This window comes from Aplidium turbinatum, chromosome 4, assembly GCF_918807975.1.
Source record: "Aplidium turbinatum chromosome 4, kaAplTurb1.1, whole genome shotgun sequence".
NCBI classification, from domain to species: Eukaryota; Metazoa; Chordata; class Ascidiacea; order Aplousobranchia; family Polyclinidae; genus Aplidium; species Aplidium turbinatum.
In genome coordinates this window covers 27639249-27662662 of record NC_137475.1, presented here as the reverse complement: position 1 = coordinate 27662662, position 23414 = coordinate 27639249, and the positions used below count along the sequence as shown (strand labels likewise).

At 37.8% G+C, this 23414-nt stretch overlaps 1 protein-coding gene across 1 annotated transcript; it reads left to right on the top strand.

The window, feature by feature from the left end:
- The first annotated feature begins 529 nt into the window (after positions 1–529).
- On the top strand, positions 530–22636 carry LOC145768430 (FHF complex subunit HOOK interacting protein 2A-like). Its single transcript, XM_082579921.1, has 14 exons — positions 530–667; positions 2070–2183; positions 8870–9006; positions 10555–10720; positions 11344–11588; positions 11742–11934; positions 12126–12323; positions 12467–12641; positions 12929–13039; positions 13188–13302; positions 13387–13526; positions 13645–13832; positions 14026–14161; positions 20073–22636. The coding sequence occupies exons 1-14, from the start codon at positions 530–532 to the stop codon at positions 20234–20236; spliced, it is 2220 nt and encodes a 739-aa protein (XP_082436047.1). The 3' UTR covers positions 20237–22636.
- Positions 22637–23414: the final 778 nt, after the last annotated feature.

Genomic DNA, 23414 nt, shown 5'->3' with positions numbered 1-23414 from the left:
TGCACACGTATTAACAAAACAACATATTTTTCTTGTTTAATATAACATTTTGTGTGAAAAGCATTGCCCCACCTGCCAAGCTGATACAATCTGTAAACTTTGCTAAGAATAGCACTTAAATAAACAGGCGCCACTGTGCTTCGCACCTATATATCCTGACGCCACAGTGTGCTGGCCTATTTGACCGGCACCTAACTGTCTGCGCCTAAAGACTTGTCTGATTTCTGCTTTGATTTTTTTATGAATTGTTTCTTATTTCTATGAAAAATCTCCAAAAACAAGTCATTTTTTCACTTTAAAATGGAAAGTAGAAGGAGTGCGACTGAAAGAAATGTACCGTAGCGCCTCTTCGCTTATGCTGCAATATTTATTTAATGAACTTTTACACACATTGCCTTATGGCCAGGGTATATATAATTTCTCTGATTTGTGATATAATTTACTGTTGTGTGTTTAAAACATTTGTTGCAGAACTTCGACATCAGACTGCATGACCGTTTAAAGACTTAACCATTGTATAGTTGTAGAGATGTTTAATAAGTTTACCACTATCCTTCAACAAGCTGTTGACGCTTTGGCACCTGATGCTCCATTACATGAAGATTTTGTGTATCACTGGAAATGTATCACCAATTTCTACATTGAAAATACTGATGACAAAACTCCAGTAAGTTCCTTGGGATCTTTTTTCTCATGTTGTTTTTACTGTTTATCATACGATCATTTCATGTCAATCTAACCAATGAGTGAAACATTACCATCTTCGATTTGATTGATACTTGGCACAAATGGTAGTTGTAGATAAAAAAAAATGGAACAATACTTCATTTGTTAATGTAAGGTGTCATGTCACATAAGTCCTGCCATTAATGGAGTGACGGTGGTTCCAATATTTTAGACGCATCTGTCTTTTTCAACACTTGTTCTTGCTTGGTAAAATGCATAGTTTTGCTGCTGTTCCTGTCAGTTCATTTTTAACTACCAGCCGGCTGCCAAGAAATAAGGCTGAACTATATATATTTCATATTCTGCACAAGGGATGTTGAACTATAAGCATAGTCAATTTCCAAATAAAAAATATCACAAAAGTTTACATAGGAATTAACTTTTATTACCATAATAATCAGAAGCTCTAAAAAATTGTGAAGGATTATGAAACTGTAAGCCACAGTACCTTAAATAGAAAGTGTATGACTGATTTCTTATATTGGAGTTCAAAAGCAGACAATTTTGTTCAATTTCAGTTTCAGTTTTTTGCTTTAGCAATAAGCTGTTAAGAAGCGATTTTTTTTTGAATTGTTTTATCAAAGCAGCTGTGTGTTCAGTAGCAGGAGATCATTAGTTTGAAACTAAGCAATGATTGACTACATCCAGATACGATGCTGCAGACATGTCATTTTGCAAAATGAAATATTCAGTGCTGTAAGATATAATCAGTGCTGAAGTATGAAATTTGAGCAACGGTTTGTTAATTACACTGAATTTTTTATGATTGCTTTAAAATCTCATCCCAAACTGGTTTAGTCTTGCATTGATTACTTGTTTATGAGCAACAAATATTGGTTTGTTTGAGTGAAAATTCGCAAGATTGCTTATCAATGTGTAATTGTGTAGCGAAACGTGATGGTTTTTTTTCATTCTTTTTAAGGTGTCAAGTTGACAGATTTTACTGTTTAAAAGTGGTACTGAACCTTGTTTCTGCTGGCACTCAGCAATGGACTAGATTCAGAATAATATAAATATTGTACTTGGCTGCGCCTCCATATGGCTGCATCAATACTGTTTACTTTGTGAAACAACGTAACACATCTGCGATTGATTCAATGCTATATAAAAACTTGCATTTTTATGTGGTTTTGAATTTTATATTATACACAAATTACACATGCTATGTCCAACGTACACTAAAGCACTTGTTTACTATCGTTAATATAATATGATATATACAGTATATTACATTTTATTGTTTTTAAAACATCTTAATTTTGGTCATTTCACACATTAGTTTTCATGCATGATTATGTTGATGTCATTCAATAGTGTTTTGTGATTTTAACTTCCTTTCACAGGTCACAGACAGCAACATTCCCTCTCACCTAAAAGAGATGTTAAATATTCTTGTACAGGAGGAAAACGAGCGAGAGCCTGGTGACACAGGACCTTGCATGGAGTATCTTCTACAGGTGCTTTGCTTGAATTTGTCTAAGTAGTATTGCCATGAAGGCTTAGGTTGGTGGATTAAAAAGTAGATAAATTTCAACATTTTGATTCGGTATAATCGTGCTGTCTGTCCATGAACCATCATCATAATCCATCGTCGGTTTGTTCCCCACTAGTGGGGGTGGCCGATTGTTTCCGCGCAGCAATTGTTTTAATCCCTTTTCTCCATTTCACCCTGTCCCTTGCATGTTCCTCCTTCAGTCCGACTTGTTTTAAATTTATCCTTCACTTGTTGTTTCCACGTTCTTCTTGGACGATCTCGTTTCCTCTTCCCATCCACCTTTAGATCTAGTGCCTTTCTAAGAAAACTTCCTTCCTCCCCATCACATGTCCAATGTCCATACCATCTTACTCCATTTGCCCTTGCCAAAATTAAGTTTGCTCGCTGCTCTTAACAAGCCTAAAAAAGTGATTCAGCAACCCACTGCTATGTTCGATTTATTGGGTAAATGTGTAATTGTGTATCCCAGGAATAACTTTCCTGTAGTGTTTGATGAAAATAATACCACAAACAAATTCTTTGCTTGGTCGAGTTTTGTAAAAAATCTTGATTTTTCAACAACCGTAGTTTAAACCAGGGTTGTACTGTCAGAGGGATTTTGGTGTATCCTGAGTCAGAGTTGTTAAAAAAAGGTCGACTCTTGCTCGACACAAAACAATGAACAATAAAATTTTGTTTGCAATATATTTTCAACATGTTTCTGGTTTTCTGTATTATCCTGTAAATCTTCAAGTATATATTTGTTCTTTTCAGATTTTTTTAAAGCCGCCATTTCAATCACAACTTATTTGAAATTAGATGTTTTTTAAATAAAAAATTTGAAAAAATCTGGCAACCCTCAGAAATCTAGTTACACTAAGTCGGAGTTGACCAGTTATAAACCGAGAAGTAGGAGTCGTACATTTTTCCCCCGATTCCACATCTCTGGTTTAAACACCAAGTTTTTATATGTATATATTAGGGTGGCTCTTAAAATTGAGTTTTTGAATTTTGCTTGGGACACCCTTTCAAATGGTGAGGTTGTCAGAAAAAATAACTCTTGCAAATTTTTTTTTAATTTGAAGTTGATTTAGAGGTGGCCCTCCCCCCCTAAAGTTCTGTGCCCTCCCTCGAAATACCAAATCTGCGTATCTCGAAAACCAATTGAGCTAGAGATACAGTTTTTGTGTTAAAAGATGCAGAAAACATGGTTTTCTATCTGCTTTCTGAACATTGAATGCATCTATCTTGAGTAGAAAAGCAGTTATTTAGAAAAAACGCCTTTGACCAAATCTTGATTTTACAACCTTTTTTGTGACCACGAAACCGTCTACAAAATTTCGTTTTTTTGTCTTAATTTTTGCACCTTAGAGGGAACACTGGTAACGATATTCATATCAAAATGTAATTCTGGTCAGTATCATACTGGAAGAAGCGATATTATCGACAATATTTCACATATTGCCTTGCGCATCGTGACAGGATGTCTGCTACCTACACCATTGGACAATTTCCCTGTCCTTGCAGGCAACCAACCAGCTGAGTTTCGTCGCGAAGAAGCCATCCTGTCTCTTTCTCGCCGCACTACAAACCCCAACCACTTGCTCCACTCAAATCTCTACGAGTCTGTGAGCGAGCAATCGAGCATCCTCGGCAACTGAAATCGAGACACCCATTTGTATGTGACGCACAACTTCTGATGAAAACCGCTGAAGACCAATCCATCAGCGCGGCTACCTGGGAGAACAACAAATGGAGCTCAGAGTGGAAGAAGAACTCCTCAAGACTCTAAAGTTGTATCTCCGACACCAGCCCCCATCCAACCGGAATGCATAATTTGCCAAGGAAGGCCTGGGTGCGGCTCAACCGCCTGCGTACTGGGCTAGCCTACTGGAGTCAGACTATTTCGCACCAACATGCACAAATTGGGGATGGCTCCATCCGCAATCTGTGAGTGTGGCAAAGAGGAACAAACCACAGACCACACCATCTGTAACTGCGCCAAATGGTGTGCGTGGTCTGCTTGAACTGGATGACGAATTAATGGACGAATCAAAGGATTGCTGCTCGACACCTGCTCAAGCATCTAAACCGCATCGCCACTGCCCAAGAGTGGTAAAAGACAGAGCCCTTGACCCCTGGAGTAACAAAGAAGGTTTAAACGAAGAAGAATAGACAATATTGTTCTTGTTGGAATTTGGAAACAGTTTTCTGTGTTCAGTAACAACTTGCAAAAGAAACTGAAGTTGGTACTCATCTTCAGTTAAGATTTTGTTAAAATCCTGGATTAGACTTAGAGCAACTCCTCTCTCTGCTCTGTCATTGACTACTGAAAGTCCCTTTGCCATGTGTAAAGCTTGAATAAATGCACCATCTTCAGTCCAATGAGCAGGATCCTTTGAAAGTATAATTATTGCTTCATCTTCACCCAACAGCTGAAGAAGCCATTTTGAATTAGAGGTGCAATACTGTTCTAGACCCTTATTGCTAAGAAACGCATCTACTTTGATGCTTGGTCTCCTTGGTGGACGTTCTCCTGTTTCATCTAACATGGTTGCCACCATTAGCTTTTTACTTTCCACAGACAATCGAGAGTCAAACAAGGCTAGTCCAACCATTTCTTCGGACAGATACCATAAATGCACACCAAGCTTTTTGCATAAATCGCCTTTGCCATCCAACAAGTGCGATGCATAGCACCTGAAGCTTGAAAGCGGATTCCACGCTCAGGAGTTTCTCCAAGGAATATGATACAAAACGGGCATTTTAGCTATGCATGAATGCATAAAAGTTTAGGAATACTTATTTCGTTTATTGCTTTACCAGTTTTACCGGTTAGTTTATGAACTTTGTTTATTGAATAGCTTGGGCCACAATACTTGTTTAGCACTGTTTTGTGCTAGAATACCGAAAACAGGTTTTTTCTAAATAACTGCTTTTCTACTCAAGATAGACGCAATCACTGTTCACAAAGCATATAGGAAATCATGCTTTCTGCATCTTTTGACACAAAAACCGTATCTCTAGCTCAAGCAGTTTTTGAGATATGCAGATTTGGTATTTTGGAGGAGGGAGCAAAACTTTAGGGGGGGAGGGCCACCTCTAAATCAATTTCAAATTCAAAAATTTTTTGCAGGAGTTATTTTTTCTGACTTGTCATCAATGTTTTTATCTCCATTTATTACTTTTTAGGTCGTCACATTAAGTGTTGTTTGAATGCAAGTGTTGATGGGTTCAATCCATATTTGTTTAAAGTCTATGCTGGCATGCTGAATTGCAGGTGTCATGTATATATGATGACGCTTGGTACTTATGTCTGATGAGCATGCCACAGCTAAATTTACTTCAAGGCTATAAACTGTAAAGGTCATTTTTGTATTTTTTTTTTGCAAAGTGAAACATGCTCTTCGCAACATAAAAAAGCACTCTTGCCTCATTTTTCATAGTTTCGAAACATTTTGATGCACTTTTAAAACCATTAATAGACAAAATCAATGAGGTTGTTAGGCTCATTACATATGGTAATTTTCATTTCTATGGAATCCATAGAAATGAAAATTATAAAAAAATATCCATAATATGGATATTGATACTGCACACCGGAATGGCCCGTTTCGGCGAGTCCAATTCGGCTAATCCGATTCGGCTAGTCCGATTCGGCGAGTTCCCTATTCGGCGAGTTTTTGAAATTTTATTTTTGAAAGGGAATTATCGGGTACCGTAGCCTAACTGTTTTCACATCGTGTTAACGTCGCTGAACGTGCAGAAAGGAATAAAAATAAAATGTTTGAACTATTAAATTAAAATTCGTCATGTCAGTTCAGTTGTTTTTGTGACCATCATATCAAAAACAATACACGTCATTCGTCAACATAGCAAAGGTAGAAACGACAAAACGCGAACGCTGAAACGTGCTTGAATTCGTCATGTCCGTTCAGTTGTTTTTAAGGTAAAAGCGACAAAACGCGAACGTTAAAACGTGCTTGTAACCGAAGTAAGTTATTGAGTTGAAAGAAATTTGGCACGGTCGCAACACCTTCAGAAAAATTTAAGATGTGAAGGGAAAATAAAAAAAAGAAAATGTTACAAAAAAAAATCATGTTTATATCTATAAGTTAGTACCGGTACTTTGAATAGTTAAAATGATTAGTTTGGATCACCAAATGTGTGGCCTACAGCTTGAGTTGAAAGGAAATTATCGGGTACCGTAGCCTAATTATCCCTACCAGCAAAAATTTGTTCCAAGAAGTTGCAAGAACCCAGTTAGCCTAACAGTTCATTTTTACATTGTAGTAACAGAATAAAAAGGCTAGCCAAATGTGTGGCCTATCGTTTTAACGTCGCTAAACGTTGAAATCGTGTAGAAAAGAGAACTTTGATGACTAAGATACGTTGCAAGCCTTAAAGCAGCCGGCGGCCATCGCCGCTAAGTAGTGCTTGAATAACCGCCTGTGCTACCTTCTCCGTCGGCCAAGTTTGGCCGCCGGTTTCTTCTAGCCAATTATTTAATTTCGCAATAGAATGATTGTGGATTAAATGTCGAAAATATGTAGTATCAAAGAGTGACGCAGAATTAGGTCAGCGCATCATAGTCACTACTGTTGTATTGAATATATCCAGCTGCGATCACCAGGACTGTAAGTCTTGTTTGCAATTCCCGATGTTTATTTTAACGAAGTGTTAATCCGAAGTGCTAATTTACATCGGCTGGCAATATTGTCGTTTTTATATCGATTCAATGTTGTCGGACATTGAATCGTTGTTAAAAAGGTGAACTAGGTTAGTTGACATCCGTGGGTAAAACACGTGTCTTCATAGTTGAGAACGCTGTGGGTTAGTGACTTCACACCCTCAATGGTGACATCATAACAGTATAAATGGTCAAGTTTTATGAAAGGCAGTATGCAGTTGAAACAATTTACTGATCTGCGAGCAGTTAAAACAATTTAGGGTCGTTAGATGGTCCCGCAATACCGGATTACAATCCCGATAAAGCATTTAATGCGTGGTACAACGATTCTATTGCAGGATGTCGCCCAGACTTCAACAACGCTAAGTGATCATTTTAACATTGTTGCAAGTTTAATGCTATTTACTTGTGCTATCGCTATTGTATTTTGGCCTCCAAGCACGCAGATTTGGCCGCCGAGAAGGAGCTCTCGGTAAACTGAGAAACATTTACAGAAGCCCTTCGATACGTTGCATTTTTAAGATAATGTATTCAGACGTTAAATCAATGTACAAATGAACTGTTAGGCTAAATGGGTTCTTGGAACAAATCGAAGGGCTTCTGTGAATGTTTCCCAGTTTCAACGTATCCTAGTCATCAAAGTTCTCTTTTCTACACGATTTCAACGTTTAGCGACGTTAAACCGATGTAAAAACGGCAATTTCTGCTGGTCGGGATAACTAGGCTACGGTACCCGATAATTTCCTTTCAATCCAAGCTGTAGGCCACACATTTGTTGATCCAAACTAATCATTTTAACTATTCAAAAGTACTAACTTATAGACATTAAACATGATTTTTTTTTGCATATAACATTTTGTTTTTTTATTTTCCTTTCATTTCTTAAATTTTTCTGAAGGTGTTGCGACCGTGCCAAATTTCTTTCAACTCAATAACTTACTTCGGTCACAAGCACGTTTTAACGTTCACGTTCACGTTTTGTCGCTTCTGCCTTTTTCTACACCTTTGCTATGTTGACGTGAATTGTTTTTGATATCATGATTAAAAATAAAAACAATTGAACTGACATGACGAATTCAAGCACGTTTTAACGTTCGCGTTTTGTCGCTTCTACCTTTGCTATGTTGACGTGTATTGTTTTTCATATGATGGTCAGAAATAAAAACAACTCAACTGAACTGACATAACGAATTTTAATTTAATAGTTCAAACATTTTATTTTTATTCCTTTCTGCACGATTTCAACGTTTAACGATGTAAAAACGGCAATTATAATTAGGCTACGGTACCCGATAATTCCCTTTCAAACATAAAATTTCAAAAACTCGCCGAATCGGATTAGCCGAGTCGGACTCGCCGAATAGTAGCAGACCCACTGCACAGTGCACACACCCTACAATGTCCTTGTAGTGAGATATTATTTTTATCTTTCCAAGTCCAAATGTTATTGCTCTGCTTTTCCTATTTACAATTATTATAATTTAGATTGTTATTCATATCCCAAGCTATGAAGAGTTGGTTGGTGGACGGTGGTACAAAACTTGAAAATTGCGAGTAGAAGGTTGCGCATAGCTTGAAGCTGCAGGTTTTTGTATGACTCTCTTCAGGAGCTGTTCTTCGTTTCACCTTGCAAGACTGGAAGGAATCTTTATAAAAACTCTCAATCCCTTGCTGCCATAAGGAATTCGTTTATATATATATGCCTTAAAGCTCCTTCGTTAATTTAAAATCTTTTGATTATCCAAATTTACATTTCGTTTTCTTGTACTATAAATACTTCACCATATTTGGGTTTATTTTATTGTGACATTAGCTCCTGAAGAGAGTCAGGCGAAAACTTGCAGCTTTAAGCTACACGTGCAACCTTCTACTTGTGATCTCAAGCTATGAAGATGATTGATTATCATATCAGATTTTTTCTGGCATGGTCTTCACTTTTTATTCTACTTTTAATACATTGTGCTTTCTTTTATTATCAGCATAAGATACTTGAGACCTTGCACACTCTTGGAAGAGCTGATTGTCCTCCTGGCATGAAACAACAAGTCCTTATCTTTTTCAAAAATCTTTTGGGAAAAATTAAGCAGCCTCTTCTTCCACATATTAATGTACACAGGTAATTAAAACCTGTAAAATTGAAATTAACAGTTATTAGTTACAGTATTTTTTGTGTGACAGATTACTAATTTGGTTGCTTTAGTTACATCAATCACTGCACTAAAGTAGCCTACCGCATCTTTTTTGCCTTGTTCCTGCAAAGGTTTAATGTATTTCTTCAACCACCGGGTTGCTTGCAGCTTCATTGGCATTGTGGTTAACATAAAGCTTGCACAACATGCATTGCATAGTCACAACACTGTTTGAAATACAACAGAAAAATTGCAACACAATTATATCCAATGTCATCCGGATTATATGTGAAGTTGAGAAACGTGATGAGAACCTTTGTACGACGCTCAGGGTTTCAGTTTGACACTGTTTAAGAGCACGCGGCTGTGTATGTGGTAGCCTGTGCCTGACGGTGGGTATGAAAATTGACTTTGTTGCCTTCCGTTCACTTAATCCCAATCTTTACCCTGAATATGACGAAAAGCTCAAATTATTCCATTAAAGTATCCTTAAACTGTAGTTCTACGTAACTTTTCTTACACAAGCTTAGGACCATTCGGTTTTGATTCATTGGCCATAAAAAATTTAATTGTCTCCTTTGCTTTTTCAGTAAATTTTGTATTATCTTTTTTAACCATATTAGAAAAATAAAACCTAACAGCCAGACCAGACGGCATTTAACATAATAACATGAAAATAAACTAAAAATTAGTAACGTTTTCTGCCATATTTATGTTAGCCCTTTTCAAGTAACCAACTGTCTGATGCTCTTCATAAATTGAAATTACAGATCTGATCTACATACTCCAGTATTGATAAAAGAAACGCATAAGAATGAAACGGCAAGACAGAGAAGAAGCAAAATCACATGACGCTCAATTGTCTAGGAAAAAACACAAATCAATGACGCAAAATTACGTGAAGACATTTAGCAGATAGGAGACGCCTGCGGCAAACAGCTGTTTATTGAGGCGAGGATTGCAAGATTTTATGAGCAAAGCCTCATGGATTTTAGTATCAAATTCCGTGAAGCATTTACGTACAATTCTAGAAGACTCCAGGGATGTAAAATGTAGATCAGATCTGTAATTTCACTTTATGTAGAACATCAGTCAGTTGGTTACTTGAAAAGGGCTAACATGAGTATGGTCGAAAACGTTTGTAATTTTTAGTATAATATATTTCCATGTTATTATGTTAAATGCCGTCTGATTGTTAGGTTTTATTTGTCTGTGGTTAAAAAATCACCTTTCGACCAAAATTTGGGTAATTTACCATTGAATGGCTTACCTATTTGCATTTTCTGAATACAACAACGATTAGAGAATAAAGTCAGATAAGTTAATAGAGAAGGACTTTGCAGTGCTTTGGTTGACCACATAAAAGTACCTGTCTTTGTGGGATAACACTTATCACATCTCTACCTTCCGTAATCCGTATCCACTAAACTGTGTTGCAGACCTGTTTGAATTTTTTATTCTCCGATAAAATATCACTTGGACTTTTTACATCACTAAATCTTTGCACTATTCAAAACAAATGAATTTCTGTGTAGACCAGTGGCTCGGTTGGTGAAGGTGTGTGGAGAGGTACAAGCCGCCCCCACCGAACAGGAAGAAATCTCATTTCTGTGCACAGTCTGTTCAAGGTTGAAACGGGAGCCGCATCTTGTTCATTTCTTTCTGAAGCACAATCTTGATGATACGACAAAAATACCTGATGTGAGTAAAAGTGTCAGAACTGCACATTTTCGAAAAGTTGGTGATCGCATGCTTGGAAATTGAGCATATGGGAAAGTTACAGACAAAGCTCTCTAATAAGCGCGACGCCTCCCCTGAGCACGTGCCTTTGCTAGAGCAGGTATATTCTAACGCCATAAGGGAAGGCATCACGCTGTTATAACTAAATGTAGAAGGCCTAACAACAGCCAAAATCGCGGTCATTGAAGAATTTTAACTCTCGGTAGTTGATTCTTAAAAGTTTTTATGGAATGTAGTATTCTTGGTTCCTTCTACCATCTTGGTGATGACAAAATTCACCAATGAGAGTGGAGTATGTGGTACTGGTTTTAGACCCTCAATCATCTTTCTATTAGCAATCTATCAAAAGTCGTATATGTATTAGCTTATATATACTTATTATTCTCTACCACAGTGTCGTTCATGATTGGGTAGTAAACTTCCTCAAAGAGCCAATTCCCCACTGCACTTTCACGCATTAGACAACTTCATTTTCGCTATATTATTCCTAGTTTGAATATGTCGTCAGCAAATGTTCGGCCACCCCCACTAGTGGGGAACAAACCGACGATGGATTATGATGATGATGAAAGTGCATTTTTTAGGAAGCATCGAGTAGTTCAAAGCCTGCCGCAGTGAAAGACAGTGCAGGCCCGTCCGCTCCAGCCAGTGACACAAAGCACGAAAGATACGATCTTGTACACTCCTTGTTGAACTTGTCTCGTTCGGAAGATGGCAGAGTGGCCGTGAAGGCTTGTGAAGGCCTCTTGTTGCTTGTGTCAATGCGTCATGAAGCTGCTGCCAGAGCGACAGTGCAAGACACAGCATTGTGTCCTTTGCTAAACACAAGGCAAGACATGTTAAAATTTCCTTTTGGTAGAGAATATCTTTTACCACAGTAAATATATCAATAGCAGCAAAACGATTGTAAGCTTTCAATTTACCTGTTGTTTTTGCGTTAATTTATATATTTTGCTTGCAACGATCAGTCCGTCTCTTTCAGGTTGTCTTCCCTCTTCACATCCCTTCCTGCCTCCCTTGACCCCTCCGATGCAGAGAGTGTCACTGCCAAGTGGGGCCTTGACACTCACAGTTATGCTTACAATGACGCAAGAAACTTCCCTGGAAAGCGTGCTTTGGTGTCGTTCTTGTCTTGGTTCGACTATTGCGACCAATTGGTCATGGAAGCCTACGAAGTAAGTCTGACAACTGTATTGGTATGCACTTTTAAAAATACTGAGATGTTTTCAAAGCGATTCGGCAACTTGCTATTTGGGCTAGAGTTATTTAAACGGCGTCAAAGACTTGCTTCGATTTTACTGCTATTGTCTGGGTGAGCTTAACAAGAATACATTCGCTTTTTACAGTGATGTTTACATCAATTTAGGATTGCAGTAAACACATTGCCGAATCAATTGCTGCCGAATTCCTCAACAAAACTCTACTTGTTCGATTACTACAAGCGGACGAGAGAGCGGCGTTGACAACAACCGCTGTACTGGCGAAAATATTTAGCATGGTGCGATCGAAAGCTCTTATTCATGCCATGATCAACTTCTTGATACCAGAAAAGAGTTCCGATGTGGTACGTAAGATTCTCATTGGCTTCTATAAAATGTATGCAGCATGTTTGCGTTTGTTTTTACCGCTTTCCAATACTTTGTAGAACGCGCTATCATTCGTAGGTAGCGGAAGATGGCAGGATTTCAAAACGTTTGTTTGTTGCAGGAAAGTGGCCAGGCACTGCCTAGGCTGCTTGAGCGATGCGATCATTTCTCGGACGATATTTCCGTGGTTACTCTCCGTCTTTTTGAAACTGTCATCGGGAAGAGAGACTCCACCGCGGTGGACCGATTGGTGCTGCAGTACTTGCAACACAGAGGATACCACGCTAAGAATCCCGGTGCGTTGCTGCATTCAACGATTGGCTAGACAATAGACATTAAACACACGGACAGATTCACCCGAGTATCGAAAAGTGTAGAAAATGAAACGAAATTATCTTTTATTGTTATATGTAATAAAATTGGCAAAATCTACTACACTTTCTTGGGCTCAGTGACAACCGTACTATCATGCGATTCGACAACAATTACAATAACATCTAGCACATAGTGAAACTGTTCAGAGGTGGTACCAACTTGTAATACTGATGAGGTTGACCTTGCTTCAAGTATGTTTTTCACACAGGAAACATCGTAGTGGAAACCGTATCGGAAGAGTTGGAGTGGGATTTAGAACCTGGGCTCGATTCCCAGTCTCCTCGTCCTCCCCTGGAAGAACAGTCTTCATTGGATTTCGGTGAGTTTTTCTTGTGTTTGATAATGTTACCACCATTAGCAACCTGGCAGGTGTTTTTGTTGACATTTTTTAGTTTTTTTCAATCACAACAGCAACACATTTTAATTTTAAGTGTTCTGATCTAACTCATTGTTCTTTTAATTCTAAGACGCTGGCGGAGATGCCCCTTCCCCGAAAATGCACATCCAGCAAGCAGTGAATCGTTTCTTATCCGTCTTGCCAGACTCGGCCAAATCTACGCAAGTCACCGACGACGATTCTGGGTAAGTTCTATTGTAGCTTCCCGAACCCCGCTTTGTCGTTATCGCTGTTCGTGTGGGTCATTAGTTTCACGTTTTGCTTGTCAGATACGATGGCTACCTCCGAGAGGCGCATCGCTTGTACAAAGAAGTGCGCACAACTTGCATGGCCTTCAAGTGGCCTGTGCAATCCAGCAAGTACTACTCAAACCCAGACCGCTGCGAACCTGTATCCGATTATAATGAAGGTATGCAGGAAAGGTGTTGTGATTGAAAGTGTTAAAAGATTTGCACAAACTCGTTGTAGTTGTTCTGATGTTGAACTGTTTTTTTTTTTCATCATCATTTTTACGTTGTAACTTTCAGGCCCCTTTCTGACTATGATATTGAACAAGCTCACTCGGTTACTGTCTCAACCGTATAGTGTGAACCTCATTGTCACTTCCATCGTATCTCGTCTGTGTCTTCTTCCACACCCTTATCTGCATGAACTCTTGACCGATCCTCTGACCCCCCTCCGACCAAGAGCAAGAGGAGTATATTCCGTTGTTAAGGTAACAACCATGTTTGTTCTTTTCTTTCAATAGACTACAAGTCAAAGAATAATGGCGAAGTGTAAACTGTAAACCCAGACAGCATTTCGGTCGTTTTTTTACTTTATTCAACGTCTGCAGACGTTGAAGCAATCTAAAAAAACGATCCATTTGATGTCTGGGTTGTCACCGATGCTTTGGTGTATATTTCCAGTTGGTAGTGGAGCAGGTGACCCATCGAATGGCACACGTTACCAACTTTAAGGGCCGCCTCTTAATCGCCAGGAGGAAATTAGCATCCGGTGGACTCCAGGAGGAAGATCATGCATCTACTTCCGCTCATCAGAAAGGTGAAACTTACCCAATTTATATTTAGTTTTATTAATTGTGACATTAACAACTGAGTTTCATGTACAGGGTGAACAGAAAGTCCTTGGACTTTTTTTCATTGTATGATTAAGCACATTGAATGTCACTTATATGCCTTTCAACGTGCTAAATATCTTGCTAAACTCTCTACAAATTAGGTCTAATTGTAAGGTCTAAAATGAGCCAAAGAGAAGCCATCATTCATCTCCATCGTCCGAGAAAAGGTGAGGAGAAACTCAGATCTATACGTCAAATGACCAAAGACATGAATTTGAGCAACACTTCAATGAGAACCATGTAAACTGGAATGTCTTCAGCAGATATTGAAGATTCTGTTACCGCCGTGAAAAACTGTCTTTCATAGTGGGGCTGTCATCTCCAAAACTTGAAGTTTCCTCTGATTTTCGTGGAACATGGGGTTAAAATCAATTCAATTCAAATTGCTACATCAGCGATAGTTTGGTTCCAGCCCTTGAAGAAATGAAGAAACACTACAAAGATCAGCCCTTTACATTTCAACAAGATGGTCCACCATCCCACATTTCAAAAAAGACTCAAGACTGGTGCTCACGTCAACTTCCAGGATTCTGGAGCAAGGAAATGTGGCCTCCCTCATCGCCTGATTTGAATCCGATGGACTTTTGTGTGTGGTCGTTATTGGAGGCAAAGGCCTGTTCCGTTGCTCGCCCAACTGTTGATGCTCTGAAGCAATAACTCCTGCGGGAATGGGCCAAATACCCCAGGATGAGCTACGTGCATGACGTACTCAACAGAGGCCATGTCATCGTGCGTGCTGGAGTCTAAACTGGAGGCGAACATGTTTTCATGACTTTGACATACCATATTGAAAAGATATGTATAAAAAGTTGAAGTGAACATTTTTCACCTTAAATATTTATCTTATATGAAAAAGTTTGCTAGAAAATCAATTTTTACTTGTATATTCATTCGCCATTTGCGCAAGCATACTAAAACGATGCAGAGTTGCCAGGTGTGAAAACCCCAACAGATATCTGTGTGCTTTAATCGGTACTGTCCCGTTGTTCTGTTATTGAATTTGCACAATTGTTTTAACATACCCTTCTTTGAACAGGAAAAATCTACAAGAACTATCTTTACTTTTCAAAAACGCAGAAAAGTCTTAGTTTTTAAAATACTTTTTTTTTCTTTCAATTTTAATATAATTCCTATGTGATGAAACTTTACTAAACGTTTCATTTAGCAGATTTATCTGCGGTTTTTATAATTTATATATTGAACAATTTTTTTAATTTTACTCAGCTTTGTTTTGAAAATTGCACTCCTTTTCATGGCATTTCCTTTAAAAAGTTAATTGTTTTAAACTTCTGGCAACACTGATATTGTGTTCAATAATTGAATATGGTTTTGCGGTAGTTTTTGAGGTGCTTGCTGTTGAAATGTTATTTAGGGTAGGATATTTGGATAAATGAAATGTTGATTTATTGAAATACTGGCCATGCAAACAAATATTGAGTACCGAGACTGAAGGCTAGCTAGCGAATGCCGGTAGCCGCGTCGGTTTTGGTAAAATAATGTTAGGCTACTTGAGGGCACACCCAGAAGTGTTATGAAATTGTGTGAAAAGTAACTTACTGTACGGTACCTTTGAGAATGATGGGAATTGTTGAGGCTAGCTTTGTTTTTTTTTCCAAATTGGTGTAGCTGTTTTTATTTTTAGTAGAGGTGTAGTATATTAAACGAATGATTGCATGGTCAGCCTTCAGCTCTTGAGCCTAAAATTGCTTGCATGGTCAGTATTTCAAGGTCGCCATGGCTCAGACAAACCTAGAAATCCTATGCAGCATTTTGAAATTCTACTTTAGAAAAATAATTGCTTAGTCTGGCTAGACTTGTGCAGGCTAATACTTTGCTACACTGTAGAACAGTACAGCAAAAATGTGACATGAAGGCACCAAGGAATTAAGAGACACTCTCATTTTCGAACCTGGTTTTAAAATTTTGTTGCAGTCTAAAATACCCGATTGTTCTATACTGTGCATGTAGTATAAATAGGAATAGTCTAATGTGGTATAAGAAGGAATAGTCTAACAAACGCTTTTAAGTTTGTATGCATTAATAAAAATTTAGTCTCCAATTTTGAGACCAACAAAGTTTTTAAAAAAAAAGAAAAAGGTTAACATGTTTAGATTGTTCTTATAAAAACTGTGCATTTAAATTGTGCTGCTTAAAGTTTGATAAGTTGAATTTGGTCAGTTCATGCGGTCTCAAAGCATCATTTGTGACCTTAATTTTGTCAAACTTGTGCCATTGCAAAGTGTAGCCTATAGTTAGTGCAGGCATAGTTTTCATTACATCTTCATTTTCATGTATATTTTAAAGTATGTTAAAAGGTTATTTGATATTTAATTAAGATGGGTAGAAAATGTTGTGTGACTAATTTCCATGGAAATTATGATGAGGCAAACAAAAAAACAACTTTTCGTTTACCTCGAAATCTTGAAGAGAAATATACCATATATATATATGCATATACCAGGTGACACAGTTTGCCAATGGGTACTTTATGGTTATATCATGTTTCATGAAGTTGTTAACCACTGTTGCAGAACCTCGTTATGTCGTGTTTTTCACTCTATATCAGATCAATACCAGTTATCTGTGAACAAAAAGTATGCAGCTACATTGGCCAATATTATGTTTAAAAATTATTGTTGTCTATTTTCACCTGTATCAGAAAAGGAAGTAAAACAAAAGATTTTAAAACTTATGCATTAAAAACTTGTTTTTTGTTTGTTTTTCTTTGTTGTTGAGACTTCTGTGAGGACTGTTATAGAACTTCTTTAAATGTCCGTTTTCATTCCTGAGAAGTCCTTGCACTGATATTATTTAAAGTTGTAACAGATAATTTTTTCGTTTATTATCTGAACTAAAGTAGCACCACATTAGTTGCGCAACCAGGGGGGCTTGGTTTAGCTCCCCCCCACTTTACTAAAATCCTGGTTGCGCTACTGGCCACAGTCCTTTCATGTAGTAGTTTTGATCATGTAGGTACATTGTATTTTTGTGAATCAGCTCTATACAAAATAATAACTTCAAAGTTAAAACCTTAGGGTCATGCGGGGTCAAACGGGACACTTTTTCAGTTTTTTGAATGCCACATAAAACCTATGATGAAATTAAAAAAAAAATATTTACCACAGAGCATTACACCTTTCAGCAATGAAATAAGACAATTTTCAGAAAAATTAAAAACTTGCAAAAACACAAAAAAATGTGCTAAGCTGGGGTAGGTGTGGCCCATTTGACCCCATCAGCTGTGGGGTCAAATGGGCCACAACTTCTATACGTCTAAATGGTAAGGAAAGAACTTTATTTTTGCTATTTTATCACAGACCTGTTGGGTGGCATGTATTTTGTTCAAGTGATGCTCAACAATTTTAGCAATGAAGGCCTTCTACGCCCTTTTCAGATAAAGGTAGAACACATAATTTGCACTGCTCTTTTTCGCAACTAAAATTGAACGATATGAATAAGGAAACATTTTACAAATGTTTAATTTTAAACCGGCAGTCATAAACAGAGTAGAAGGGGCCAAGTCAAACAGCACGGTCTATAGTTGACAATTGAAATAGGATACTATACAATAGGGTGATTCATAAATTGGGGAAAAGTTAAAAGTTTGAAATTCAAATCGGGCACCCTCTCGCATCGTGTCAATACCTGAAAAAATAATCCTGTCAAATTTTTGGGGCAACTGAAAACATTTTTAAGGTTGCTACCTACTTTGAAAGCTTCACGGAATACACTAATAGCAACACAGGATTACATGATAGGAAAATAATGACAAAATTACTCAAAATTAATTAGTTCAGTGTTGACAGATGTCCAGAATGTTATTAGTTATAGTTATTGCATCAGTGTAGACTTATTCCTATCTGGATACAGCTGTCTGGAATTTTAGACTGTCATGAGGAGGAACTGTATTTGCTCTTTGTCATTGGTGTGCAGAAAATTGTATTGGCTCATCACGCTCAAATTTGTATTTGCCACACCACATTCAGATGTCATTCACAACTCTCATGCCAAGTAGAGTCGATGTTGTAGCAATGTAGGTGTCATTGGGTTCCTAAAGAGGTGGGTCTTGACTCAAAAAGTCAAAATGCAGTTCAGTAATTTTTTAAATCGTGTGTTGTTTGCTGTGATGAAGTCCTGCAGTTCTTCCCTATTGACAGTCATCAAGTCCACAATGGCACGTTTAGAAGGATTCTCAAATCTTGGACTTTTCAAAGCCTTTACCACTTTCAGTTTTATGCTTTCTATTTTCTTTTTGCTCAAAGAGAAAAGGCATGTCTAGAGCATGCAACCAACAGCTATGTATGTCTAATAATAATAATAGGCCTGTTTACCTAAAAATGCCATATAAATTAAATAGAATTAAAAAAGTTATGCGAGTGAGCTATAACTTGTCAAAAAGTCAATGTGGCCCATTTGACCCCATTTTATTTAAACAGAAAAATTACAAAAAGTAAAAAAGTGGGACTATTAATATTTTCAACATACTAATTCAGCATTCTGGGGTGTATGCTGTTCAGTAAATTTTCATTCCAGCTTAATTAGTTTTTGTGGTATACCAAAGTTTTTTTGGTAAATTTTCAAATTTTAATATTTTCACATTTTTTGGCCACTTTTTGCATCATCTGAAGTATATTTTCTAAATGTAGATCTGTGTTTGTTTTACATGATGCAAATCTATGGGAAAGCAGCTTTTAAATGAGCTATTAACTTCCGATTTTAAAAAAGAATAAGTAGGAAAAAAAATGTGATAAGTAAACAGAGTAACAGAATGGCCCGTTTGCCCCCGCGTCCCATTTGACCCCGCTTGACCCTACACATCTACTGTAATTGTTTTTATTATTGTAACACACACGGGAACAACTATTCATTGGAATAGACTATGTCAAGCATATGAAATGCCATGGATGAAAATGTATTTTACATTTTGAAATTTGAAAGCAAAATTTTCATTATAATCGTTTTAGGTTTAAATATACTGTGTTTGCAATGCAATATGTCAATGAAAATGTTCGCCTCCAGTTTAGACTCCAGCACGCACGTTGGTTTGGCCTCTGTTAAGTACGCCATGGCTACGTGCCTTGGTGCCTAGGTCGAAAACTTCCGACAAAGATTTGAGAGAGTTATCCAAAGGAAGGACGGCTATATTAAAAATAAATAAATTTGTTTCTAGTATTGTAAGCTCTCATTGTTTCTAGTATTGTAAGCTCTCATTGTGATACCTTTCTGATGAAATTTATTTATAAATAAATCTTTTATAAGTTGGTCCAAGTACTTTCTGTTCACCCTGTATATATGAAAATAATTCTCCTGTCTAGAGTTATACAAATTTCAATGAATTGGTTTCTTGTCCGTGGCCCTCTCTGGTAATCGACTTGGTCTTTTGATATTGTGACTACTACAATTACCTTCCACTTCATTGTCAAATGTTGCCACTCATTTATACTCGTTTATACTTAATTGTGGCCGTCGTAGTATGTGTAGTTTGTGTACTGTATTTTTGTACTTGCAGGCCTTGCCAGCTAAACAAAAGTTTAAATAGGTTTAACATTAACATTTATCTACTTTTGTGCAGTCAGGGTATCAGGTCGTCATTGGTGTGACAAGAGTACATGCAAAGATGAGCGATTGTGTTGAAAACTGCGTTTCTTTACATTGAATTGCTTCTCTTAACAAAGCATCACATAACTCTCATATTCACGCAAGGACATCAGTCAGAATTCAGAATTGATCACCGCCTACGCTGCACTTTCTTTGTCGTTGTGCGCGATAAAAATGTGACAATGTTCAAACAATATCATTCTCTTTTGTCGTATTAATACTTGATTCCACTTTCAGGTCTGTCTCCTCATTTAAGCAATGGACCAGGGATGATTTCGTCAGATGAGCCGGATGACCACAAAACCTTCCTGGAAGGAACAATTGTGCTGGAGGAGTTTTGCAAAGAGCTCGCAGCTATAGCGTTTGTTAAGCATCACGCAATGGAGGTGCAGGGGTTGTGAGCACTGGCCAATTCGCTTGCTACCACGAGCTACCAGCACACCACAAGTGTCATGCCACCAGAAGTCTTGTTCTCGAAACCGGGAACATGGAACGATTATGGTGACGGTTGCCACTACGCCTTTGGTAAATGTCTTCCCACCGGTTTATGGATGTGGAATTATGAATAAAGCACAAGTTTATTCAACTTTGGCTCAAGTCTCGTAAAGTGTAACTACAATATCAAAACTAAGAATAGTTTTCTATTCAGTGAAACCTGCCAAATGGGACCGGATCAACTGCCATCTTCTACGACGATGCAAGATTGTTATTTTTAAACATAAGAGGCGCTTTCTGTCTGAAGATATGGCATTATTCTATTTAAAGTACAATTTTAAGACATTCCTTGTTTTCGTGGATGTCATTGCTGCCGAACAAATGACGCGTTGAACTCGCAAGTAATGTGGACTTTTTTTGTGAGGCCTTTAGATTTCGTTTTATGGTGGCCACTCGTTGAAAGGTGTTGACGTAACAATGGCCCGTCCGAACAGTGCAATTGTTCAGCTTTTATCGGAGCAAGCCCCTTTTCACACAGAGCAACAAAATACGTAATCTGCAGTGTTAGTCAAAATTTGTGTAAAATATATTTAAACAATGGTACCTTTGGTTGGCTTTAAATCGTTTGTTGGGATATTGTTTTTTAAAGTGGACGCCAGTGGGTTAATTATTGACACTGTCACATTTTCTTGCAATGTTCTCTTGAACGTACCAATCATCACCAATTTAATTACAATCTTGAAAGTGCAGTGATTTCCAGCATCCTAACTAAAGATGTTTGATGATATTATTTCTTGAATTTGTATGCTCCATATTGTCCAAAAGTTACTCATGTTCAATCACCTGTTATGGAATTCAGCTGGTACCTTTCCACAAGTGGCAAGCTTCAAGTTTTTGAAGAATTTTCATTAACGGGTGCTAAAGCGATCAATGTTGCCCATGGGTTGGTGGGAGCGCATCAAGATTTTTAAGTGAAGTGATTGTGCAATCGCTGAAAGCATTGTTTTTAATTTGTTTTATTTATTTTATCTTTTTATCGTTTTTGTCAGTAACGGTCACGGTCCATTGCTCTTTTCTTGTTTGTTGGTTGAGACGTTACCAGGGTTGCCAGATGACTGATGACAAACGTTTGTTTTGTAGAAGCATTTACAGCAGTTTATCAGTTGAATACACGTGTTGTACATTAGCTAAATACTACTCTCATTGGTTAACTGTTGTAAAATTGCTATGCTATACCTTGACACATCAAACCCGCCTCAGACTGATTCGCACTGCTCGATTTGCAGCAAGTTACAGTAACTTAGTTCACTGCTTGCTTCATGTGTAGGTCTGTAACAACCTGATGTTATTTGTGGCAGCGAACAACGTCAAGCTTCATTACAAATGTTTCTGTCCGTTGCTTCCACATACCCACTGCGCTGGTCAGGTTCACTTATCTGGTTTGTGATGGTGTGTATAATCTTCTTCGTAGATCGCTTATTTCACATTTGAAATACGTGTCACGTTAATCCTCTGACAATGTTTCGGACTGTCACTTACGTAGCCGATTGGTGAACGTTTGCTCGACGCTCGAAGGGATGTCGGTTCGACACTCATTGAGAGCACGCAGATGTCACAATCGTTTTGACTCTGAAAGTTTTGGCTCAAATTTATTCAAGGTTGCGGTCACAGGATTGAACATCACGAGTTTACATCCCGGTGACATCAACCTTTATATGTATTGTAAAAGATTGCTTTTATTAAAGTTATATAACAAAAGCAAGTTGTCAAAGACACATCTGTTACTGTTGAAACAGTTATGTGATGTTCTCATGTTGCATAGAATAGACTGTAGGCCTAAATGACGTCTATTGTGCGCTTGGGTATTGTTTCAAGATCAAATAACGTGTAATCTTACCGACGTACTCTAGTCTGCTTTCGCTTGTAGATTAATCACCGCAGTTCCGTGTCCCTTCAGCTAACACTATCTGAAAGCGACTACTCATTTTTTATCACATCCATGGAAATCATTACTACCAGTTATTTTGTTTGGGTAGGTCTATCAATGTTTCAAACATGAACGTCTAGCAGCAGAACCGGTGAGCTTTATACTATTGTTGGTCTACTCTATAAGTTGAAGTGCAGTAAGCATCCTGACGACTTGCATTGCAGACGTGTTTAAAGCGTTGTTATACGAACCTAGTTACAGAAATTGGAAATTGTAGCGGCGTTAAATCTTTGTAAGAGTGACGACTGCTGTCGTGACGCTACTTTTTCCCAATGTAGCGGTAGCGTATAGACGCTACATTGAAGCGCGATTAAAGCAAATGATTTGCTTCAATTGTGCTTCCGCTACTTTCCGATTTCAAGTTAATACAAACGAATCGTTTTTGATACCAACACCGGCGTGGTCAAACAAGCTATAGGTTTTAACGTTTTGGAAATCTCGTTTCTCATATGATGCAAATGTGATGTGAAGTCAATATTGTTTATTTAAAGGCCATTTTGACTTCACAAGGTACTCGAATGGAGCTTTCCTCCTTCAGCTCAAAACTAAAGTAGCCGGACCGCGCACTTTTGATCTGAGGAGCGATAGCACGTTACTTTTCATTTACTTGACTTTCAAACTTAAAATTCCATTATGGACAATGTTTCTTATGAACATTTTTCCCGTAGGCCTAAGCTAATACATCATAGCTGAACTGTTGAAGCAGTCAAAAAGAATCATAGTCCATGAAACAACCGCTTTTGAACGAAAACAATTTTTTTATTGTTTTACTAACTTAGAACGTTTTTCAAGTTTTTACAAAATCTCGATTATCTAACCTTTTTTGTTTAGCCTGTTATGGGGTACGGTATATATTAATCTAGCCTATTGATAGACTTCAACAAGATGGTCTTCACCAGAGGTCTTAACGTACCAGGCTATTTGGTACTATGGGCTACCTATAGCTTGTCTGCTCAATAACACAATACATTCGATAAACTCGGTGGATAAACGGCCGGTTCGATAAAAAGGTTTGAACAATTAAGCAACCATAGTCTGACTCTCAGAATGTGCGCTTGAGTAATGCACTTTTTCTTCCTAGAAACGTGTTGTGGAAACATAGCATTGATTCCTGTTAGCGGCGGTTCTAGGGGGGTATCGCCTCCCCCTAAAACACA

Coding starts and splice junctions, on each gene's coding strand:
- LOC145768430 (XM_082579921.1), top strand. CDS start 530: ATGTTTAATAAGTTTACCACTATCCTTCAACAAGCTGTTGACGCTTTG. Junction 11,935..12,125: donor TGGTCATGGAAGCCTACGAA/GTAAGTCTGACA, acceptor ACATCAATTTAG/GATTGCAGTAAACACATTGC. Junction 13,527..13,644: donor TGTATCCGATTATAATGAAG/GTATGCAGGAAA, acceptor TGTAACTTTCAG/GCCCCTTTCTGACTATGATA.